Below are 24383 nucleotides of genomic sequence, written 5' to 3'. Positions count from 1 at the left end.
TAGCTTAAAGAACAGCTCTCTGAAGAACTCTAAAAAGGTCAATGCTATTCTTCACAGTTAGTGATGAAACCAGGGCTCTTGCAGTAAGTGAATCCAAATAAAATAAATCTACTTTTCAGAAAGAATATGCATATATTCGGGGCCTTTAATTATTTTTTGAGTTCATTATGAACACAAATGTATCTTAGCAAGACTGCTTCATCTGTTTAGTAGTAATAGTTCCATGTGCAGAGACAGGAATGGTCTCTTCTGGTCTCTGCAAGAGTGAGGGGATAAGGTTTCTGCTGTGACAAAAGAGGCTCATCAAAACTGGGCCATTAATGCAAAACACACACACTAAAAACGCAACTCACACATTGTAGTAACTGTAATCAATTGTTCTCAGTTTTATAATGATAAAACTCACTTAACTGAGTTACATGTAAATCTGTTAGTAAGAATCACATACATTATATAAATGTAATTTTATATTATTTTATTTTAAAAATAGGTTAAGAACAAAGCACAGTTTAAAAACTAAGTTTCCTTTTTGTTTGGAATTACTAATTAAAATGTTGACAAAGACAAATTTCATAAAATAATTTAATTAAAATTAAACAGAATGAACAAGGTAAGAGGGGCAGAGAGGCATGATTGTTCTTTGTTTTTTCCCTTTACTGGCAGAAAGGTTTTTATTTTCCACAAGCTTTATCATATTTCTATACTAATTATATTAACTGATAAATACAAACTGAAATTTGCCTTGGAAAATACATTTTAAATATGAGATAGAAATGTTGAGGCTAACATACTTTAACTTTTAAAAATTACTAGCTACTGATTGAGGCAACAATTTGACATCAGAGATGGCAACAATATTCTTAAGTACCTAATTACTGCTTTGGAAAGTAGCTGGCAATGTGAAGTAATGACTCCAATTTGGATGTTTTTAATTTGTACAAATGGCAATCAGAGTTTTTAAAGCTTTTCCAGGACTAACTAAACTTAACACCCGTAAGTTAAAGACTAAATGGCCACTTTAAATATGGCTAGAAAAGACAAGCCTCCGTTGGCAAGAACATAAATAATGGGGCGGAACTCAAGTGATGTAGAATGCTGGACATCTCTGCGTGTATCAACATTAGGTTGTCTGTGTGGGGAGGCAAGGGGTGTGTGTGTGTTTCTGTTGTATTTTTCAGTGAAATGAATATATGAATTATAAATACATCTCCAAGTAGGAAATAATTTAAAAGAGTGTAGTTTAGAAAAATATGTACACTGAAAATTTTCTTTTCCATAGGGTTCTCAAGAAAACATTCAAAACAGTGCAGTGGAAAAGTACTGAACTAAGGATCAGTACCTTGTTCTAGTAAGAATTTCTACTGTTTACTACTTGTGACATCGTAGCAAAGTCAAAGTGACTATAAGTTTATACTTTGTCCTCTGTCTCCTAAGGTTGGAATGATGAGAATGACAAGTGCTACCACAATGAGTGATAGACTGTATTTGCTAATAAGCTAATGAAGTTTTTAGGATGACTAAATTCAAACTCTTTATGAATAAATGATGTATTTCTTATATGACCATGGTTTAAGACATAAAACAGAATTGTATTATGCTCACATCAAACTTTTGTTTTAAGGCCTGGTTTTAAGTTTCTGACTAAAGCTAAACCAAAAATGCCCCACAAAACTTGTCCCTAATCTGCTGAGTTCACAAAGTTAGAAAGGATAATACCAATACTTGGCTAGGGCAGAAAAAACAAAAAATATTATGGACACCAGGACAATGGTAATAATATGAAGAAAATGTTTAATGTGTAGAGGAAAGAAAAGCTATTGGAAAGGACATATGCCTCACAAGTGGAAGTAGATCCTTTACATCCTTTGAAGTTCCTATGGCTTTACTGTAATATGCTCAGAGTAAGTATTCTGATGAGCTTTGTTCAAGTGAAAAATTTCTTAGTCAAGAACGGTACAGAAGGAAGACCTTAAGTAAGCTACTGAACTTCCGGGTGCATTCATTCTTTTCCTCATCTATAAAAATAACAGCATCTTTAAACGGTTGCTAGGAGGAATAAATGAAGGCATGTTTTTAAGAGCATGTTAGCACAGTGCTGACACTTTTGTAAGCAGATGATAAATGTTAGCAATTATTAATAATATGAGGAAGAGGAAAGAAACAAAGTTAGGAAACCAAGTCTTAAAATCAAATTTGACAAAAGTAATTCAGAAAGAGTTATTTAAAAAGAGATAAGCTCTTACGTGCTACTATGTAATTTAGAAAATATTCACCCTTTACTCATTTAATTTGTTTGGAAATGGTACAACTCTAAGGATATTGAAATAGTACATCCAGTGTGCTTTGAGCAATTATATTGAAAACAAAACAAATACAGGTATATCAGTTGTCTTAAATCTAAAATGCAGCTTGCAATAAGCAGTTGATACTATTAATAAACAACTGAATAACATGATTTATCTTTTTGAAGAAAATAATGAAGTTTTAGAGTCTTTTAGTCTTTAGTAAAGAGTTTTCTTAAAAGGGGTGCAGCATTTATAACCCTATTCATAACAAAACATTTTTTCATTTTAGATGTGAACAGATCAGACTGCTAAAACGCTAATGGAAAGGGGAACAACACACATTAGAATTAGGAAGGCAAAGAAGGAAGCCTTACTATACTATGACAGAGCTTAATTCATTTTAGCACTAACTGAGGCAGCACACCAGCATGAAGTGATAAATTTTAAAACTATCCTTTTAAAAATTATACTATAGCTATTAATATAATTACCCTACAGCTGTTAATATAATTATTCATAACATGCCTAGTTGTCTTGTCCTGTAGAGACCACCTGACTTAGAAGCACACAACTTATCAATGAAAAAACACATGTCAAACATCCCTTGTTATTAAACCATGTCACATTCTTCCTAGTCCATGGTACTTATTAGACTGCAGATCCCATAATCCTCTTCTGAGTCCCTTCTGCGTTTAATTCAGTTCAGTCTTAAGTAGTTAAAGAAACTGTTTTCAGTGGCAACTAATAACTACTGACCTACAGTGACACTGCCCTACAATAGGCTTGTCAGCCCTGAAAAAGTTGTACCAAAGAAGCTGATTAGGACTTCAAGAGGTTTGCAGCAAGAATCAATGGTTGGTCTGTACTGTGCTGCATTACCAGCCCAGAAATGATAAAAGTGGAACACCATTAGTTATGCCTCATTAAGCTGCACAACCCTTCTAAAAAGAAATTTGTTTAGCCTTACCAAAACCTAATACAATTTTAAGCTCTCTGTGTTGCATTTTCCAGGGCACCTCAAAAGCTTCAATAAAATAAAGGCCAAGGACCAAGAAAAGTAGGAAAGTATATAAACATGAGCCTTTTACTTCAATGTGTTAACCATCTATTTTCCTAAAGAACAGGCACAAGAGAAACTGTTTAGGGGAAGAAAGTATATTTCAAAACAAAAAAGCCCAAACCTCACATGTTGAAGCGAAAAAATATTTAAAAGTGATGTTTGTTTTATTATTACCTGTCAAATCTTTGCTGCTGGAAAAGGGGAGGAGGACCTCGCCAGGAATCCTGGGGCCTCATATCTGAAAAACAAACAGGGAAAGGTTAAACAGGAGGTTTTTCTTTAAAATAAGTAATCACTATTTAGCTACCCACATATTTTATAATTAACTCTTGCAAAAATCTGAGACAATATGAACTAAGTAAACTAGCATATTTACACATACTGGAAATGTAAAAAGATACTAAACAGGGTCAGTAAATTCATTTTGTTATTTTTCCTTCAGTAACAAAACGCAGTTTTAGTAACCTTGGTCATTAAATTCACACATTTCTCTCTCTCTTGCTGTGTGTGTGTGTGTAAAGATACACATGTATTTTTTACATTTATATTTTAAATGCTATGCTAAAGGAATGGATTAGGTTTTTCCCCACAAATACAAATTTAATGTATAGTAACTTGAATAGAAATCCTGAAATTTGCCTCGTAAATGTATAAACTGAAAAGGAACCCTGACCTACCTAGCTATCATAACATAGAGCAGAGAGCACACAATCTCTCTAGCATGGGCCAGGAAGACGTGTTAATAAATGGACCACCCACTTTTCCATTGTTTTCTGACAGTCAAACCTCTTCCCCTACCACCAATCTGAACTAACAACATCTAGCTATAAGAAACAATTAAATGGCTACTCTCCTCAACATAAGTGGGATTAAAGGAACACTCCATAACACTGGTCAGCAGGAGAGGTTAGCTCAGTAGGTTGGTATCAACCAACCGCCACTCTGGTCTCCAGTCTTGCAGTCACCTCGGCACCCTTCAGCAGGGTCTGTGTGTGACCTAATTAAAACAGCTGGTTCCAGGAGTTGTCTAATGAGTTCACTTGTAAGGACAGTAACCTCCTCCAGACTCTTGAGACCCAAGGGCAACAAGGCTTACCGTAATGTATTCAGGCTCACAGTTTAATGGAAACACAAACTAGAAACATGCTTTTCAAAATTACCTTCTTAAAGGCAAGTAGAAATGAAATCTTATCTTTCTTTAGATTTAGAACCCCCACCCTCAAATGCAATCTGGGTTTACCTAAAACAAAAAAAGGAAAGAAATAATTGTGTTTTAAAAAGCCCCTGCAAAGGAGAATATGAAACAAAGTAAAGTACCTGGCTGTTCACAATGATTCCAGTGTGATACAACTGGCTATTTCTGCCCCGGGCTTCCTCCTACTTCAACTCTCTAACAATGCTAGCCTGAAACAAGTTTCCTAAGTGGACAAGCTACACCTGGGGGAGCATCCATGACAAGCAGCATCCGCAGGCCTAGTCCACGGAGCCAAACCCACCATGTCTCTCTTGGAAAGGAACGGAAAAGCCTTCATCATCATTATTTCCAAGAAGAATCCTATTCTAAATTGAAAGAGAGGTGGCATCTCTAGTTAATTTGAATGTCCCTTTTGAATCTCTTAAAAACCAAACCAGTAGCAGTCAAGCTGAAAAGCAATGCTGAGGAGGTTTCACAGTGGTCATTTTATGTTCAAAACCTGAGTGGGAACTCAGGAAGTTAATCACCACAGAACCCACACAAAACAGGGCAAGAAGGATCACTAGTCTAGGTCCAGAATAACTTCCAAGTCACTACTACAGACTGTACACTATGAGTAAGTCATAATTAGAGAAGGTAAAACCAGAAATTCTTAGAAGACAACAACCATCATTTTATCTGTATGGTTTATTTCTATGGAAAAACTCAAGACATATTTACCTTAACACATTATACCCTTTTCAATGAGTTAAGCAATTTATTGAAAATAAAATCAATATTTGGGCTATTATTTCTGATAATTACTTTGTTAAACTTGAAGTCCTTTGGTCTATTCAAAATTGTACAAAAATTAGGTTAGTGAAAATTAGTTAAGTATTTTTAGTGTGTTACATATACAAAATTAGCTAAAATAACAAAAGTCAAGAAATATAGTGAATTTCATTCAGACTCCCATCTAGTACTTCACATGTGCCAGAATCACTGTGGTCAGTCTGAAAACATGCCCCCATTACCATTAAGACTTATTTTCTTGATTCTGGTTCCAGGTTGTTTCTTTATAAATGGTACTAGAGGCCCAGTGCACGAAATTCGTGCACGGGTATGGTCCCTAGGCCTGACTGGCAACCAGGGCCAATCTGCAGGGCAACTTGTGGGGTGATCGGGAGGCCCCCGCTGGCACCCACCTTGGCTGGCCTGGTGCTGCCTGCTTGCCACCCCAGCCCCTCGCTGCCACTGCCAGTCACCTCCCTCTACAGGGCAATTGTGGGTAGGGGGAAGGCTGCTGGCATCCACCTTGGCTGGCCTGGTGCCGCCCGCTTGCTGACCCCGCCCCCGGGGGCAGCTCCTGCGTTGAACATCTGCTCCCTGGTGGTCAGTACGCATCATAGCGACCAGTCATTCTGCCAATCATTCCGCTGGTCAGTTGATTTCCAAATTAGGCTTTTATTATATATGACTAGAGGCCCAGTGTACGAAATTCGTGCATGGAGGGGGGGTTCCCTCAGCCCAGCCTGCACCCTCTCTAATTAGGGACCCCTTGGGGGATGTCCCACTGCTGGTTTAGACCTGATACTGGCAGCCGGACATCCCTCTCGCAATCTGGGACCGCTGGCTCCGAACTGCTCACCTGCCTGCTGGCCTGGTTGCCCCTAACTGCCTCTGTCTGCCTGCCTGATTGCCCCCAACTGCCCTCCCCTGCCGGCCTGATTTCCCCCCCCACTGGCCCTCCCCTGCCAGCCTGATCTCGCCCCCAACTGACCTCTCCTGCAGGTCTGATCTTGCCCCCAACTGCCCTCCTCTGCTGGCCAATTTGGTCCTAGGCAGCCATTGGCTCCCCACAGCACACAGGTTTGGTTCTGATTGGTTTCTATGCCAGTCAGCATCAAAAGCTCCACCTCCTAGACAGCCATTGGCTCCCCACAGCACCCAGATTTGGTTCTGATTGGTCGGTGTCTAGGCCAGTCAGCGTCAAAAGCTCCACCTCCTAGGCAGCCATTGGTTCTTCACAGCACCCACATTTGGTTCTGATTGGTTGGTTCCTATGCCAGTCAGTGTCTCTGGGCCTATCAACGGGGCCTGATCAGAAAGGGTGGAGGCCTGGAGAGAAATGGAGGTGCAGCTGCTGGCCAGACTGGGAGAGAAAGAGCGAGGCAAGTGCAGATCAAAAGCTGCCACAGAGGCAATGGATCAGTCCCTGCTTCTTTCTTCGGGCCTCTCTCTGGCCCTGATTTGCAGCCCCCTCAGCAGTCAGTGCTGGGGCACCATGCCTGCAGCGAAAGCAGTCAGCTGATTTCTGGTTGGCCGAGCCTTGGTCGTTACAACCCACGGTTTTTATATATTAGGACTGCTAAAGAATACATAATCTCCATGGTACTTACAGAAACTCCCATACAGGATCTCAAATACATAAATTTAAAACTGAACGAATATAAAAAGAAGCTTGTATATTTTTTCCTAGGAACAGTAGTAGAGGGAATGTTATCACCCTCAGAAAGACATATTCATTAGATTCAAATATGCTACATGTTAGGTTAACCACTCCAATAGTTATAAGTGGAAGTGGAATGTAAAGCACATTAAGTATAAATGCTTTTCTTTTTGAAAGGTTGGGAAACCTTTTTAAAAAAATATATATTTTTATTGATTTCAGAGAGGAAGGGAGAAGGAAAGATAAAAACATCAGTGATGAGAGAATCATTGATCGGCTGCCTCCTGCATGCCCCAGACTGGGTATCAAGCCCACAACCTGGGCACATGGCCTGACCGGGAATGGAACCGTGATCTCCTGGTTCATAGGTCGATGCTCAACCACTGAACCATGCCAGTTGGGTAAAAGAAGAAGGCTTTCAATAGTCTACCTATCTATATATATTAAAGCCTTAAGCGACCGTTATGATCAAACAACCGGTCGACCAGTCACTATGACGTGCACTGACCACCAGGGTGCAGACACTCAACGCAGGAGCTGCCCCCTGATGGTCAGTGTGCTCCCATAGCCAATCTCCCTGCAGCCCCTTGCCCCGCTGGCCAGCCCCCCACCGATAGGTCTCAATCGTTGGCCAGGCCGAGAGACCCACCCATGCAATTCATGCACTGGGCCTCTAGTACACCTGTTAAGTGCCCAGAAATATGGCACAAATTCTCATTCCATCACTTCTACCTGGTATGCCAACTACTTCCCCCTCTATATTGCTTTTATTATTTCTCACTTCCCGAACAATTTTGTTTCTCACATAACTAGATTCAGTACATGTAAGAAATATAGTTTTTTATTAAAACCTAAATATATTTTGCAAGACTTTAAAAACTGTGTCACAGAATTATTAAAACATCTCTTGCTTTCAATCCAAAAAATAAAAAGAATCAAAGACAAACTTCAAGGCTACCTTTAAACAAATCTCCTCATGTGGTCCTGAGCAAAACATATACAACCCTTAAGTATTTATGAAGAAGAAACATTTCCTAGTCCATAAGTAATAAAGTACAAGGTAAAAAACTTACTATCATTCATTTGCATGGCTCTAAGAGAAAGATCCATTTGAGAGAGAGAAAAAAAAAATCTGAGATAGTGAATTGCACTTCAGAAATGTATAGGCAAGAGCCTTGACTAGTTTTGCTCAGTGGATAGAGCATCGACCTGCGGACTCAAGGGTCCCAGGTTTGATTCCGGTCAAGGGCATGTACCTTGGTTGCGGGCATATCCCCAGTAGGGGGTGTGCAAGAGGCAGCTGATTGATATTTCTCTCATCGATGTTTCTAACTCTCTCTCCCTCTCCCTTCCTCTCTGTAAAAAAATCAATAAAATATATATTAAAAAAATGTATAGACGAGAAGAAAAATGACAGTTAATTTTTCCTTTGGTCTTTAAAAACGTATCCATTCTCTAGAGCAGTGGTCGGCAAACTCATTAGTCAACAGAGCCAAATATCAACAGTACAACGATTGAAATATCTTTTGAGAGCCAAATTTTTTAAATTTAAACTTCTTCTAACGCCACTTCTTCAAAATAGACTCGCCCAGGCCGTGGTATTTTGTGGAAGAGCCACGCTCAAGGGGCCAAAGAGCCGCAGTTTGCCGACTACTGCTCTAGAGCTTCTAAGACCACACAAACCAAGACTTCGCCAATAACTCAAGTGGCAATTTACCCAATCAGCGTGGCACTCGCAGAAAAATTCCATGTTTACTGATTACCCTAATCAAAAATCACATTTCAAATGGGGCTAACTCCAAGTTTACAGTCTGAAATTAAGAGAAGTTGGCAGTATGACCAAATGGCCCTTCTTGGGTGTAATTTTGCACCCCATAAAGAAAATAATGCCCAGCCGGCTTGCTTGGCCCAGGGGTTGAGAGTTGACCTATGAACCAGGAGGTCACAGTTCAATTCCCAGTCAGGGCACATGCCCAGATGGTGGGGCTTGATCTCCAATAGGGAGCCTATAGGAGGCAGCCAATCTATGACTCTCTAATCATTGATGTTTCTCTCTCTCTCTCCTCCCCTCCTCTCTGAAATCAATAAAAATATATATATATATAAATAGCTATACTAAAAACATTTTACAAGATTGATAAAATGGTTTAAATGTTAATTTCACTAAAATTCTTTCTGACCAAATTTTAAAGTTCAAAATTATATAAAAAGAAATCAGACTTTTTAAAAAAATCATTTAATACTTCCATAGGACTTATTATGTGCCAGGTACTGCCTTCAAGTGCTTAATAATGTAAACACAGTTATTGTGAATATTCTGTGAGATGGGTATTTTCTGCATCATTTAAGAAATAAGGAAATGGATTACAGACAAAAACTTGCCTGAGATCACAAGGCTATTAAGAGACAGAGTGAAAGCCACAGGATAAGTTGTCTTAATCACTCCTACTACAATATGCTACTCCAAGTTTCACACACACTCGTTGGCTGAGATGCTTCTTCATGTTATTTTATTTCAGAAGGACCAAAGGAGAACCACCTCCTCAATCAGGAGGCTCAGAGGCTTAGGGTTTTTCAAGAAGACAAGATTAGGGATTTGAAAACTTTCAACATTTTAAAAGTTTAGAATTAACATTATTACACACTAGAGGCCCAGTGCACAAAATTTGTGCACAGGTAGGGTCCCTAGAGGCTGCCGGCTGCGTCCTTCCTTCGTTCCACACCGCCCCCTGGTGGTCAGCGCATGTCACTGCGAGTGATCGAACTCCCAGTCAGTTGAACTCCCGAGGGGACACTTTGCATATTAGGCTTTTATATATATAGATATCTAATGAGGACAGGAAGGAAAAACAAATATACTTAAAATGTGCTTAACTACACTTTGGTAGTAAGCATCTTGACAAACAGGGATTCATAGGGAGAAGAAAAGAAGATCTTGGTTAAAATATTTGAAATCACTGCCCTTTTTAAAATGGTAATACTACCCTAAAAAATATGCAGATATTCAACAAATCATAAATATAAGGGATAAAATTAAAATAAGATAAAGACAGAGAGGTATGGATGAAGAGATAGATGGACTGAAGGACAGATAGTTCTGTCTGCATAAATATGAAATCTAGAGGTCACAAGAGACCATGAAAAAAATATGCCAGAAAAGACTTACAGTCAAGAAAACAAAAGTCAAATCATATGCTGAACTATGTACAAAGAGTATGGGGGGAGAAGAAGGGGAAATCACAGAACATGGAATTTCCTTTCTTTTTTTTTTTTTTTTAAATATATTTTTATTGATTTCTTACAGAGAGGAAGGAAGAGGGATAGAGAGCTAGAAACATCGACGAGAGAGAAACATCGATCAGCTGCCTCCTGCACACCTCCCACGGGGGATGTGCCCACAACCAAGGTACGTGCCCTTGACCGGAATCGAACCCAGGACCCTTCAGTCCGCAGGCCGACACTCTATCCACTGAGCCAAACCGGTTTTGGCATGAATTTCCTTTCTTGATAGCAGCCATTTGTCTGGGCATATCATTCAACAGTGACCATTTACTATCCAGCAACGACCATTCCAGATTAGGCCAATTATTTATCCAACACATCTCCTACAAAGGTTATCAGGGAATAAACTGTGATATGTATGACATCATTACCTTCTAGTAAGTTCAACCTCACAACCCCAAGTTTTTCTAGGTTCTCTTATAACTGAGGGCAATTAAAATTCATTAATCTATCTAAATCTTTCTTGAACTACTTTTTAAAATATATTTTTATTGATTTCAGAGAGGAAGGGAGAGAAATCAATGAGAGAGAATCCCTGATTGGCTGCCTCCTGCACGCCCCACAAGGAGGATCGAGCCCGCAACCTGGGCATGTGCCTTGACCAGGAATCAAACCATGACCTCCTGGGTTCATAGGTCGATGCTCAACTACTGAGCCACACCGGACAGACATCTTTCTTGAACTTTTATATTTCTGGTTTATATGCAGATAATTCCCAATTTTCTCCCCACCCATCTTCTCTCTTGAGCAAGTAATGGACCCATATTTAACGTCTAGCAGATGACTTCAACCTTTACAAAAACCAAATTCATTATATTTTTTTATATTTCTTCACCCTCCTGGGTTTCCAAATTTTGTTAAAGGCCTCATTAGTCACTCAGGTATCCACAGTGCACACATGAGCCTCATTTGAAACTTCTCTCTCCCTCACTTATCACATTCAATTATCCAACCCTTCAGGTTCCTTCTCCACTTTGAATCCACTTTGCCACAGACAACTTCTGACCTTCATTAATTATATCTCCCTAATTAGAACCACCATCAAGTATCTTCTGTAACCAACAGAACTGTGGTTCTAGAAAGGAGATTTAACTGCACTCTTCTGCTTAAAATGAGACTTTAAATGCTCCTACAAATAAAGAGAAAAACTTGCACACAAATTAATAAGAACAGGCAATTTACTAAAGGAAAACTGGTTAGTAAAAATGTGATCAAAGCAGCAATTTTAAAAAATCATACTTTAAAACAAAGATATTCTTCCTTATCAAATTAGCAAGAACTTTTAAAAATTGGTAACACCAGATATTGGTGGGAATTAGCATATTAGAAATTGACATCTGTTGCTACAGGAAATATAAATGGGTATGCTCTTATCTGGAGATTAATGTGGTGATATTAACCAAAAGTTCAGAAATTCAACATAACTTTTCATCCTACAATACTATTTGTAGAAATATAGTTTACATTTAAGTAAAAAAAACCCCCAAAAACAAACAAACAAACAAAAACATGTTAAAAATATTAGAAGCATATATGTTTAAGATTTAAGCAATATACTCCTAAATAATCCATCCTATATAATAAAAGGGTAATATGGAAATCGACAGAATGGCGGAACGACTGGTCACTATGAAACACACTGAGGGGGCAGACGCTCAACACAGGAGCTGCCCCCAGCCCGCAGGCCCCAATCGCCCGATTAGGGCCTGCTGGCCAACCTCTCAGTCCCTCCCCCAGTGGCTGGTTCCGAATGCCCAATGTGGAACAGGGAACCAGGGCTAGGTGGCGGCAGGGGACAGCAACGGCCAACCTCTCGGTCCCTCCCCCTGGCTGGCAGGCTCTGATCACCAAATGGCGAATGAGGAACTGGGAGTGGGTGGCAGCAGACACGGGTGGCACCAGGCCAAGGCCCCCACCCCGCCAGTCGGTAATGGCCAACATCTCAGTCCCTTCCCCCCAGACAGCAGGCTCAGATAGCTTGATGGTGAATGGGGAACAGAGGGTAGGTAGTGGGGGGAGGGGGGGGCTGGCTGCTGGCAACCAGGGAAGATGGCCCTTATCACAGGCCAGGCCTAGGGACTGTACCTGTGCATGAATTTCATGTGCCAGGCCTCTAGTGTATATATAATTCTGAAAGTGGAAATCAGGAATATTATGAACTGAATTACAATGAATATATGACACAAAATAAAAGGAATATATGACATGAAGCTAACGTGAAATTCATAGCACTCAAGTGCATATATATTCGACTAGAAGGCCGGTGCACAAAAATTTGTGCACTTGAGGGGGTCCCTCAGCCCGGCTTGCACCTTCTCATAATCTGGGACCCCTTGGGTAGGGTCCCTAGGCCTGGCCTGAGATCAGGGCCTATCAGGGCTTTCCTTCCCCGGGCTGCAGGCAGCTAGCCCCACCCCCGCCACTGCCACTGCTTGCCATCTGTGCAGTGCTGCCCCCCCCTCCCCTGCCACCGGTGGCCTCCCTCTGCAGGCGACAGGCTGGGGTGCAATGGCTTGGCTGGCCTGGGTCTCCCTCTTTCTTTGCTTGAGGATGGGGCCAGCCCTGTGAGGGGCCGTCTGCCTACCTGACTGCCCCTAACCACTCGCCTACCTACCTGATCACCCCTAACCGCTGGTCTGCCTACCTGATTACCCCTAATTACTCTGCCTGCCTGATTGCCCCTTACCGCTTGCTTGGGGGCAGGGCCAGCACTGACTTCCAGTTGGTCAGCCTCTGGTCGTTACGACCCAGGGTTTTTACATATTAGGATATGAAAGACTGCAAATAAGTTACGTAAGTTTGCATCTCCAAAAATCAGAAAAAGAATAGCAATTTAATTCCAAAGAAACTAGAAGGGAATACAAAAGACAAAAGCAGAAATCAATATAAAACAAACATACAATCGGGGGGAGGGGAATGCCCACAAAGCTAAAAGTTAGTTCAATAAAAAAACAAAAAACAAAAAAAAAAACACCCACGAAACCAACAATGTTAAAAAGGCCCTCATAACACTATTCAAGAAGAAAAGAGGAACAGTACACATTACTAATACCAGGAATTGATTTTAAAGTCTATAGCAGTGGTTCTCAACCTTTCTAATTCCGCGACCCTTTAATACAGTTCCTCATGTTGTGGTGACCCCCAACCATAAAATTATTTTCGTTGCTACTTCATAACTGTAATTTTGCTACTGTTAATGAATCGTAATGTAAATATCTATGTTTTCCGATGGTCTTAGGCTCTACAGCAGCGGTTCTACTAGCAGGGTCTCCTAAGTTCACTCTTAAGTTCACTGTAACATTGTTTACAATAGCCAACTTATAAAAGCAACCTAGGCCCGGCCAGTGTGGCGCAATGGTTGGTGATATCTCGTTAGGTAGCAAGCAGACAACCAGGAGAAAGGGCTTCATGAAGAAAGTGGTTTTGAAAACTTGACACAACCTAGACTTTCTTGATAAAACAGCACTGCAAAGGAGCTCAAATCTAACATTAAATGGGGATACAATTTAAAATTAATGCAAAATTTATGAAGCCTAACATTTAACTATTTTGTCCCTAGTCCACTGCAATCCAAACGCCATGTAATTATTTTCATGGTTACCATTTCTGAACCACTTCTGATCTTGAAACAAGTTATGAGGGGTCAGGAAAAAACCAAAGTCTTCTGAGAACCACAGTATTAAAGGCATATTCCTATCAAAAGCAATGCCTAACTTCATACTTGGTGGTTCTGAGATACAATTTGTTCAAGAAAGGGACACTGGTTTCTTTCAATTAAGGGGTTGTTAATTACATATCTATTGCATGTGATATAATTTGTCCCACTACTTATATTAATAAACAGCATTGCATCCACATATCTCTTTTTGCATATGCTCACTCAAAAGAAGATTTATACACAAAAATAAGAAATCTCACTCATATATTCAATTAACTATTTATGAACAGTAAAAATATCTGGAGACTACATGAAATATTCTCTTATAATTCTTCTAAATTGTATGTTTTTTGTATATTTTTAAATCCACTATTTCTACATGGATACAATGAATCTTTTTTTTTTTCAAGTAATGAATATTAGAAACCAACCTTTGTGTAATATTTAATTTAGCATGTAAAATAACCAACTAGTAAAAACTTACTTGACATAAGTTTTGGAATCTGGGCTTGTCCTCTCAACAGCGGCCTGTATAAGTTTCCCTGAAAAGTTACAGGTGGTGGCGCAGCATTGCTGTAAATGCCAGTTCCTGAGCCTCTTGGCATAACATGGCTGTAAAAGAACCCGCCCAACCAGAATAAAAAATTATATCTAGAGATATCCACCACATCACAGCTGACACAAATTTAACAAGTGCAAGTTGCCGTCTCTTTACGATAACATCTGATTAAGATAACACAAATTTAAAAGATTAACGAAGTTCAAAATAGTAGCTGATATTGTGACAGCAGATGTTCATTTGCCCCACCAAGATTCTTAATAAATAATCATTTAAACATTTATTAATTACTGTAAGCAAAAATTAATTTCTTCTTTCTTTTGCATTATATTTCAATTGTGCTCTATCAGTGTACAGTTGTCTCTTTGTACCTGGGGGATTGGGTTTAGGACTGCTTGGGGATACCAAAATCCAAGGAGTCCCTTACATAAAGCTAGAGACCCGATGCACAAAATTCGTGCAAGAGTAGGCCTTCATTCCCCCGGCTGCCGGCACTGGCTTCTCTCTGGCACCCAGGACTCTGGCTTCGTCCAGAAGGTCAACCGGAAGGATGTCCGGTTGACTTAGCATATTACGCTTTTATTATTATAGATGGTGTAATATCTGTACATAACCTGCATTTGCATATAAGCTATACCAAGGTATGCCTATGATCACTTCATTCAACATGGACTCAAGTGTAGTATTTAACATGGGGCAAAGTCAAGTTTTGCTTTTGGAAATTTTGGGGGATTAACCCCCACAGTATTTTTGATCCCAATTTGATTGAATCCGTGAATGTGAAACCTGTGGATACAGAGGGCTGACAGTATACACTACTTACTCTATATCATGCTTTTTTTTTTCAATTTAATATATCAAACATTTCCCTTTATCTTTCATAGTGTTTAGAACTGTAATACACACACACACACACACACTAAGTGGCCAGATTATGATCTCTGAATGCATAATAATCTGGCCACTCAGTGTGTGTGTGTGTGTGTGTGTGTCCTATCCTATCTAATAAAAGAGTAATATGCAAACTGACCAACACACAAGACGGCTGCCCCCATGTGGACACAAGATAGCTGCCACAATATGGCCAGCAGGGGAGAGCAATTGGGGGGGGGGGGGAAACAGGCCTGCAAGTGAGGGCAGTTGGAGGCGATCAAGCTTGCAGGGAAGGGCAGTTGGGGGGGACCCAGGCCTGCAGGGGAGAGCAGTTGGGGGGGGGGGAACCAGGCCTGCAGGGGAGGGCAGTTGGGGGGGGGGGGGGAACCAGGCCTGCAGGGGAGGGCAGTTGGGAGGGGGGAAACCAGGCCTGCAGGGGAGGGCAATTGGGGGGGGGGGGAAACCAGGCCTGCAGGGGAGGGCAGTTGGGAGGGGGGAAACCAGGCCTGCAGGGGAGGGCAATTGGGGGGGGGGAAACCAGGCCTGCAGGGGAGGGCAGTTAAGGGGTGACCAGGCCAGCAGGGGAGGGCAGTTAGGGGCAATCAGGCTGGCAGAGGAGCAGTTAGGCATCAATCAGGCTGGCAGGGGAGTGGTTAGGGATGATCAGGCTGGCAGGCAGAAGTGGTTAGGGGCAATCAGGAAGGCAGGCAGGCGAGCAGTTGGGAGCCAGCAGTCCTGGATTGTGAGAGGGATCCCAAATTGGAGAGGGTACAGGCTGGGCTGAGGGACACATACCCCCATGCATGAATTTCGTGCACTGGGCCTCTAGAGTGTGTGTGTGTGTGTGTGTGTGTGTGTGTGTGTGTGTGTACACTAGAGGCCCGGTGCATAAATTCGTGCATGGCTGGGGTCTGGCCCACCTGGTGAGGGGGAGGGGACATGGGTGGCTGGCCAGCCTGCCTGCTGGTTGAACTCGTAGTCGAGGGGACAATCTGCATATTAAGTCTTTTATTATATAGGATATACACTAAGTGGCCAGATTATTATGCGTTCAGAGATCATAACAATCTGGCTACTCGTGTGTGTGTGTGTGTGTGTGTGTGTGTGTGTGTGTGTGTGTGTATCTATAGAATACTTTCCAATGTTCGTGTCTCATATTTTACTAAACCATTCCTCTCATTTAGTACTAGCATTATAGATAACAAGGCTCTGGAGGTAATTAGGCATGTAACTTTATGATCCTCTACAATTATTTTCTCAGGATAAATTCCAAGAATTAGAAGCTTGTATCTAAGTTAAGCGCATCTTCAGAACTCAGTACTCTATTTAGAGTTACTTCTATGTTGCTTTAGAAAACAGTTGAAATAATGCAAAAAGATATCTTAAGAATACTTTAGCCCAGCCAGCATGGCTCAGTGATTGAGCATCAACCTGTGAACCAGGAGGTCATGGCTCGATTCCCGATCAGGGCACATGCTTGGGTTGTAGGCTCAATCCACTGTGTGGGATGTACAGAAAGCAGCTAATGAATGATTCTCTCTCATCATTGATGTTTCTATCTCTCGCTCCCCCTTCCTCCCTCTCTGAAATTAATAAAAAAATATATTTTTTTAAAAAGTATTATTTTAAATTTGCATTTTTTCTATTATTAGGAATAAAGGCTTCTAAAACAATCAACCACAACAGCTAACATTTCCAGTGTTGAGATCTATTCTAAAAGCATTTGCTAAACATTAGCTCATTTAATACTCACTACAACTTTATAAGGTAGGTATAATTATTATTCCCATTTTACATATAGGTAACAAAGGCATAGAAAGGTTCAGTAACTTGTACAAAAATATCAAGTGGTAGAAAAAGCATTTGAACCCAGTCATTTAGGATCTAAAATCATGCTCTTAACCACTTACTATGCCACATTCACTGTGCCTTACTATTCATTGTATTAAGTACATGCTGATGGTGATCTAATGTCTAAAAGTATGTGTGTAAGGGAGTAATGTTTTCCAATGAATTGAAAATATCTATTTAAGAGTTATCATTATTAATTCATAAACAATAGCTCATTAATGTTTCCCCCAACCTGTTCTTTTTATCCCAGCTTGTCACCTGTTATTGTTTTAAGGTCCCCCTCTCTATATGTAGTTCCCTCAGTAACTAGGAAAAAGACAATTAAATAGCTAATAAGGGCAAAGTATAAAAATCAGAAATTCACAGAAGAGGAAATACATTACCAGTAGACATGTTAAGAGAGACTCAATCTAACAAAGAAATGAAAATTCAAGCAACAATGAGGCACTGCTGTTCAAATAATGGTTAAGCAAAACTCTAGGAAACTGGTGGCTTTGTGTACTCACGTACTGCTTAACACTTTAAAGGGATTCTGTCATTAATTCAGCTAAAACTTTCTTAGAAGTAAAAAGAATGTTTTATTCTCTTCAAATAACTATCAGAACAATAGCAAAATTTTAAAAGAGAAAACAGTGGAATTCTCAAACAACACATAAAGTAATACATAAACTAAAGAAAGAGCAGTGAATTTAAAAACAGAAGAAAAACAGGAAAGGATAAAAGTCATTAAAATATCTGCAAAAAAAGTTGTATTAAATAGTCTCATAAAGTATCTGTGGCATAATACTGACTTAATGCTTTGTGGATGGGTCAGCAAAATATACAAATGACAGAAACCTAATACTCACCCCAAAGTCCTGAATGCTGCCTGATCCAGGTGTACAGGCCGCCGGTCCCGATTAAAGCCAAGCTGGGGCTTCCACTGCCGCCCATTGCTGGATTTTTCCCAGTCACCAGGTTTCAGTACCGGTGCTGGTTTTCTGACCATTTGAAAATATAAGAGTTACAGGGATAAACACTGTTCATAAAAAAACAAATCTAGATAGTTTATATTTTATAACTGCATTGTTGTTACCTTGCTCCCGGAAGCATTACAGCTTTAAAAATGTAATCTTCGGCAAACTGTGGGTCTTTAAAATTAATACTGGAAAAGAACAATACACAATTTAGTGATTAGCCTGATTTAACCACCATATAAACTGAGATACTTCTCATGTTTAAACAAAATAACTAAAATTCACAAGTCTTCAAAAATTATTTTAGTCAATAAATATCTTCCTTACCAAACTGTCACTAGTTCTTAGCCTTCATGTAACTTTCTGTGGGAAATTCTAGCTAACTGTGGGTGATTACAGATCTTTAGTAGACATTGCCTCAACTCTTAAAAAATTCTAATATGATATTAGAGACAGGTAGAAGAGGTTTACAACAACAAAAATCTTCCATTTTGTACAGTCCCTGGCAAAGACTCTCCCTCTAGCATTCTAAGGAAAATCAGGTCTTGTTGCAATAGAAAAAGATACGAACATCAATAGAAACATCCTATATAATTAAAGGGTAATATGCAAATTGACCAAATGGCGGAATGAATGGTCACTATGATGAGCACTGACCACCACAGGGCAAACGCTCAACTCAGGAGCTGCCCCCTGGTGGTCAGTGCGTTCCCACAGGGGGAGCAATGCTCACCCAGAAGCCCTGAGCCGGGCTCATAGCTGGCAAGCACAGCGGTGGTGGCAGGAGCCTCTCCCACCCCCACAGCAGCGCTAAGGGTGTCCGACTGCCAGGTTAGGCCCGCTCCCCAAGGGGGATGTCAGTCGGTCATCCCCCTAGGGCAGTGCTCGGCAAACCGTGGCATACAAGCCACATGCGGCTTTTTGGCCCCTTGAGTGTAGCTCTTCCACAAAATACCATGGCCTGGGCGAGTCTATTTTGAAGAAATGGCATTAGAAGAAGTTTAAAAAGTTTGGCTCTCAAAAGAAATTTCAATCGTTGTACTGTTGATATTTGGCTCTGTTGACTAATGAGTTTGCCAACCACTGCCCTAGGGCTCCCGGACTGCGAGAGGGCGCAGGCCGAGTTGAGCCCCTCAACCCTGAGTGCATGAAAGTTGTGCACCTGGCCTCTAGTTTGTAAAATAAAAAAATACACACAAATAATCTGGAGGTGGGTAAAGCGGGGGGACAGCGAGGGAAGGGGTGACACCAAACTTCCCAGTTGAACCCTGTATTCTGCTCTACTAATGTGTGTTTGATAATGAAACAGTCACATTTGAAAATTATGCAAAGACTTCTTTACAAGTCTGTACATTCCAACTTTGAGTATAATAAGCTGGGTCAAACTTCCTCTCTGGTGGTATGTATATGTGTCCATCCAAAGGTTGGTAAGTACAATAGTAGTCCTTCTGACAAAGCAATACCTCTCTGGGATCCTGGATATGTGTCTGATTTATACTTAAGGATGCTCATAACATTAGTATTCATCGTGGAAAAACTGTAAAACTTAAGTGCATGAATAATAGAAACTATGGTTCTTCCTAAAAATACTTAGTTGATATTTTAAACATTTTACTAATAGAATAATCACATGGGAAAATATACAGTATATTTACAAGGGACTAGACATATATTTACCAAAAGGTCACCAGTGATATTCTCTGTATAATCAACCATCTCCTTTCTTTCTTTGTGTTTTTTAATATTTTCCAAAATTCCTCCAATGATTAAAAGGTTTTAATGAACTGGTGGACGTTTTATGTATTTAACACATTGCGGATGAATGGTGGACATTTTATGTATTTAACACATTGCGGACGGATCACAAGAATTCTCGCTTCATATTACACAGTGTTTTACAAAGTATCAAACTTTAAGAAGATATTAGCTTGTAAGAACATGTAACAAATAATTTCAATATGCAATGGGCATTTAATTTTAAAGTGTGCCTTTAACATTTATGTAAAACATTTTTTGTACTTATTCAATAGAAACTTATCTGGCCACTGGGTAAAGCTAGCAATAAAACTACTGGTCCACAATATTATATTTTTACTGATTTCGGAGAGGAACGGAGAGGGAGAGAGAGAGAGAATCACTGATCGGCTGCCTCCTGCATGCCCCCCACTAAGGATCGAGCCTGCAACCTGGGCATGTGCCCACGAATGGAATTGAACCCGGGACCCTTCAGTCCGCAGGGGATCGTGCCCGCAATTCAGGCATGTGTCCTTGGCCGGAATCAAACCTGGGATCTTTCAGTACACAGGCCAATGCTCCATCCACTGAGGCAAACCAGCTAGGCACTGGTTGACATTTTAGATAACTAATTTTTTTTTTTCTCTTCAAATACTGGCACTTAAAATTATTAGGACCCGCCCGGCCAGTGTGGCTTAGTGGTTGAGCATCGACCTGTGAACTAGGAGGTCATAGTTGTATTTCTGGTCAGGGCACATGCCTGGGTTGAGGATTGATCCCCAGTAGGGGGTATGAAGGAGGCAGCCGATCAATGATTCTCATCACTGATTTTTCTATCCTTCTCTTTTTCACTCTGAAATTAAAAAAATTTAAAAAGTATTAAAAAATTAAAAAATAAATAATTAGGGCCCATCTGTTATAGAGAAACTTTCCTTGCAGTACGATTTAATTATATTTTAAGTACACAAAAATAGTCTCATTTATTATAAAAATGCTTTGAGCTCAAGAACAACTGCGCTTCATTTACTCTATCTGTTCCTCTTACAACTCACTTTTCACTAGTAACTGTCTTTATCGCAAATGTTTTCTACTGGGCAAAGTGGCTTAGGTAGGGCACATGTCAGAACAGGCAGTGTTAAAAGTTTCAGAGGGTGACAGAGAAAACAGTAGTTAAGTATTTGGTCTCATTAGTGCTGAGCAAATACAAAGAAAAAAGAGAAAATTGGTAATAAGGCAAGATTTGTAACTAAAATGTCTCAAAGCAGTTATCTCTGTGTCAGCAGGACTTGTCAGCCCAAGCAACTTTTACAGTGCCCACTTGCATACATAATCTCATGGTGGGAGTGAAGGTATAAACGCATTGAGCTTGCCTCTTCTTCTAATAAATAGGAAATGTTTAATTAGTTTTATAAGGAATAAAGTGAAAAAGGCAACAATAGGCTCTGAGTCAAAGCATGTGTGTGCACACATCTCCCACACACAAGTCTTTGTGAGTGTGGGATAAAAGCATGTGTGTAAGGGGGTAAAGAGACCAAAGAAAACATCATCATCAAAAAGGTTATGGTTATAGGATGGCAGAAGAAATAATGGAACCAAGACATTGAAAGGGGTCCCAGGACCAAGGAGTAGTTCAGTTTAATTGGCACAGCCTTCTTAATAGGGATCTGGGCGAGAAGTAAGCCCTCAAAAATGATTTTGATTGACTACAGCCTCAATTCTTCCCAAGATACATAACTCATATCATTCTAAAGACACAGGACACAAACTGACTCATTACATGCAACGGAGGCTTTAAGTTCTCAGACTTAATTCTCAGAAGGGACCCCAGTTGTGAAGGGCTGGATTGGAGTGCCAAAGTATGTGAACAGAAGTGGGCAGTAAGAGTTAGAGGATCCAAGATGGCGGCGTAGGTAAACACCTAAACTGCTGCCTCGCACAACAATTTCAAAACTACAACTAAAAGACAAAACGTCTATCACCCAGAACCACGGGAAAGCTGGCTAAGTGGAAGTTCTACAACTAGAAGGAAAGAGAAAAGAGCATTGAGGAGAAACCAAGATGGCGGCATAGGTAAGCACCTAAACTGCTGCCTCGCACAACAATTTCAAAACTACAACTAAAAGACAGAACAGACACCATCCAGAACCACAGGAAAGCTGGCTGAGTGAAAATTCTACAACTAGAAGGAAAGAGAAAAGCTCACAGAGAATTGGAGGTACAGCAAAGGGTCTTTGTGCGCGCAGAGAGGAAGGGCGGCTGAGAGCCTGGCTGACTTTCTCTGGCGGAAGGGGGAAGAAAGCCCCCGACCGCACTGAACCCCAGTTCTGACTGCACTGAACCCCAGTTCCAGGCGAGCCCCTGGGGACCCACGCTCTTGTGGGGGGAATCTGGACTCTCGGGCGGAGACTCGGGAGCCGGGTAAGGCAGAGGTCTGAAGGCGCTCGCGTGCCAGTGCGCACAAAGGCTGTGGAGGTTGCCACAGGCTTTCCCTAGTCCCTAGTGGAAGGGAGTCAGTAGCCCCTGACTGCACTGAGCCCCAGTTCTGACTGCACTGAACCCCAGTTCTAGGCGAGCCCCTGGGGACCCACGCTCTTGTGGGGGGAATCTGGCCTCTCGGGCGGAGACTCGGGAGCCGGGGAAGGCAGAGGTCTGAAGGCACGCGCGTGCACGCAAGGGCAAGGCTGACAGGAATCCAAGACTGTCTGCTCCGCCCTGAGACTCCACCCCATCCAAGCTGAGCACAGAAGCTATTGCAATTTGGCAAGTTTAATCCTATAAGGCTGTCTCCAGCACTGAACTTCTCCCAGCATAGACACAGCTGATCCTCACAGCCAACTGGCCTGGAGGTCAATTCCTCCCAGTGATACCAACAACAATCAAGACTTAATTACAACAAGGCTGTACACACAGTCCACAAAGGGGTGCACCAAGAGTGTCCACCTCAGGTTAACTGGGGAGGCAGACCCACTGGGCCATATAGGAAACCAAGCACACAAATCTACCCTACCAACTCAGGGAAGCAATGAAAATGCGGCGTCAAAGAAACAGATCACAAACGAAAGAAATGGAGGAAAACAAACGACTGGATATGGAATTCAAAACAATGGTTATAAGGCTTTTCAAGAATATCCTAGAAAAGGCCGATAAATATAACGAGACCCTCGAAGATATGAAAAAGGACCAACTAGAAATTAAACATACACTGACTGAAATAAAAAATATTATACAGAGACCCAACAGCAGACTAGAGGAACACAAGAATCAAGTCAAAGAACTGAAATACAAAGAAGCAAAAAACACTCAACCGAAAAAGCAAAAAGCAAAAAGCAAAAAAAAAAAAAATCCAAAAAGTTGAAGATAGTGTAAGAAGACTCTGGGACAACTTCAAGTGTACCAACATCAGAATTATGGGGGTGCCAGAAGAAGAGAGAGAGCAAGATACTGAAAACTTATTTGAAGAAATAATGACCGAAAACTTCCCCCACCTGGTGAAAGAAATAGATTTACAAGTCCAGGAAGTGCACAGAGCCCCAAACAAAAGGAATCCAAAGAGGACCACACCAAGACACATCATAATTAAAATGCCAAGAGCAAAAGACAAAGAGAGAATATTAAAAGCAGCAAGAGAAAAACAGTTAGTTACCTACAAGGGAGCACCCATACGACTGTCAGCTGATTTCTCAACAGAAACTATGCAGGCCAGACGGCAGTGGCAAGAAATTTTCAATGTGATGAAAAGCAAGAACCTACAACCAAGATTACTCTACCCAGCAAAGCTATCATTCAGAATTAAAGGGCAGATAAAGAGCTTCACAGATAAGAAAAAGCTAAAAGAGTCATCACCACCAAACAAGTATTATATGAAATGCTGAAAGGTATTCTTAAAGAAGAGGAAGAAGAAAAAAGTAAAGATAAAAATTATGAACAACAAATACATATCTATCAACAAGTGAACCTAAAAATCAAGTGAATTAAAAACCTGAGGAACAGAATAATCTGGTGAATATAATACAATCAGGGGCATAGAAAGGGAGTGGACTGATAATTCTCAGGGGGAAAGGGGTATGGGGGGTTCATGAAGAGACTGGACAAAAATCATACACCTATGGATGAGGACAGTGGGGGGGAGGTAAGGGCAGAAGGTGGGGTGGGAACCGGGTGGAGGGGAGCTATGGGGGGAAAAAGGAGAAACAATTGTAATAATCTGAATAAAGATTTATTAAAATAAAATTTAAAAAAAGAGCATTGAGACGTGCACAAGCGCTGAAAAGCTGAGGTACGGGGGCGCGCGAATCGGGCTGGCGGTGGGCGACTGGGAGCGCTGTTTTTTTCAACCTGAAGGGAGACAAGCTCCTGATTACTCCGAACTCCAGTTTCTGGGGAGACGCGGGGGACCCAAACTCCTATGGGGAGAAGCTGGACTGTCTGCCATGGGGTCGGAAAGTGAGGGTGGCTTGCTTGCAGGGCTGCGTGCAGGAATAATTGTTTACTTGCCCTGGGGC

At 41.0% G+C, this 24383-nt stretch overlaps 1 protein-coding gene across 1 annotated transcript in view; it reads right to left on the bottom strand.

Annotated features, from left to right (window-relative positions):
* The window catches only part of XRN2 (5'-3' exoribonuclease 2), a 92684-nt gene that overhangs the window by 5231 nt on the left and 63070 nt on the right, over nt 1–24383 (bottom strand). The window contains exons 25-28 of the mRNA XM_080685575.1: nt 18267–18335; nt 18040–18171; nt 14393–14520; nt 3520–3583 (exon numbers count right to left, since the gene is read on the bottom strand). Of these exons, the coding sequence (XP_080541701.1) occupies nt 3520–3583; nt 14393–14520; nt 18040–18171; nt 18267–18335 (393 nt within the window). The remainder of the gene's footprint in view (nt 1–3519; nt 3584–14392; nt 14521–18039; nt 18172–18266; nt 18336–24383) is intronic.

Source organism: Plecotus auritus (genome assembly GCF_963455305.1).
Source record: "Plecotus auritus genome assembly, chromosome: 8".
Lineage (NCBI taxonomy): Eukaryota > Metazoa > Chordata > Mammalia > Chiroptera > Vespertilionidae > Plecotus > Plecotus auritus.
Note: the sequence above shows the minus strand (reverse complement) of the source record. Positions and strands in the feature narration are given on the sequence as shown.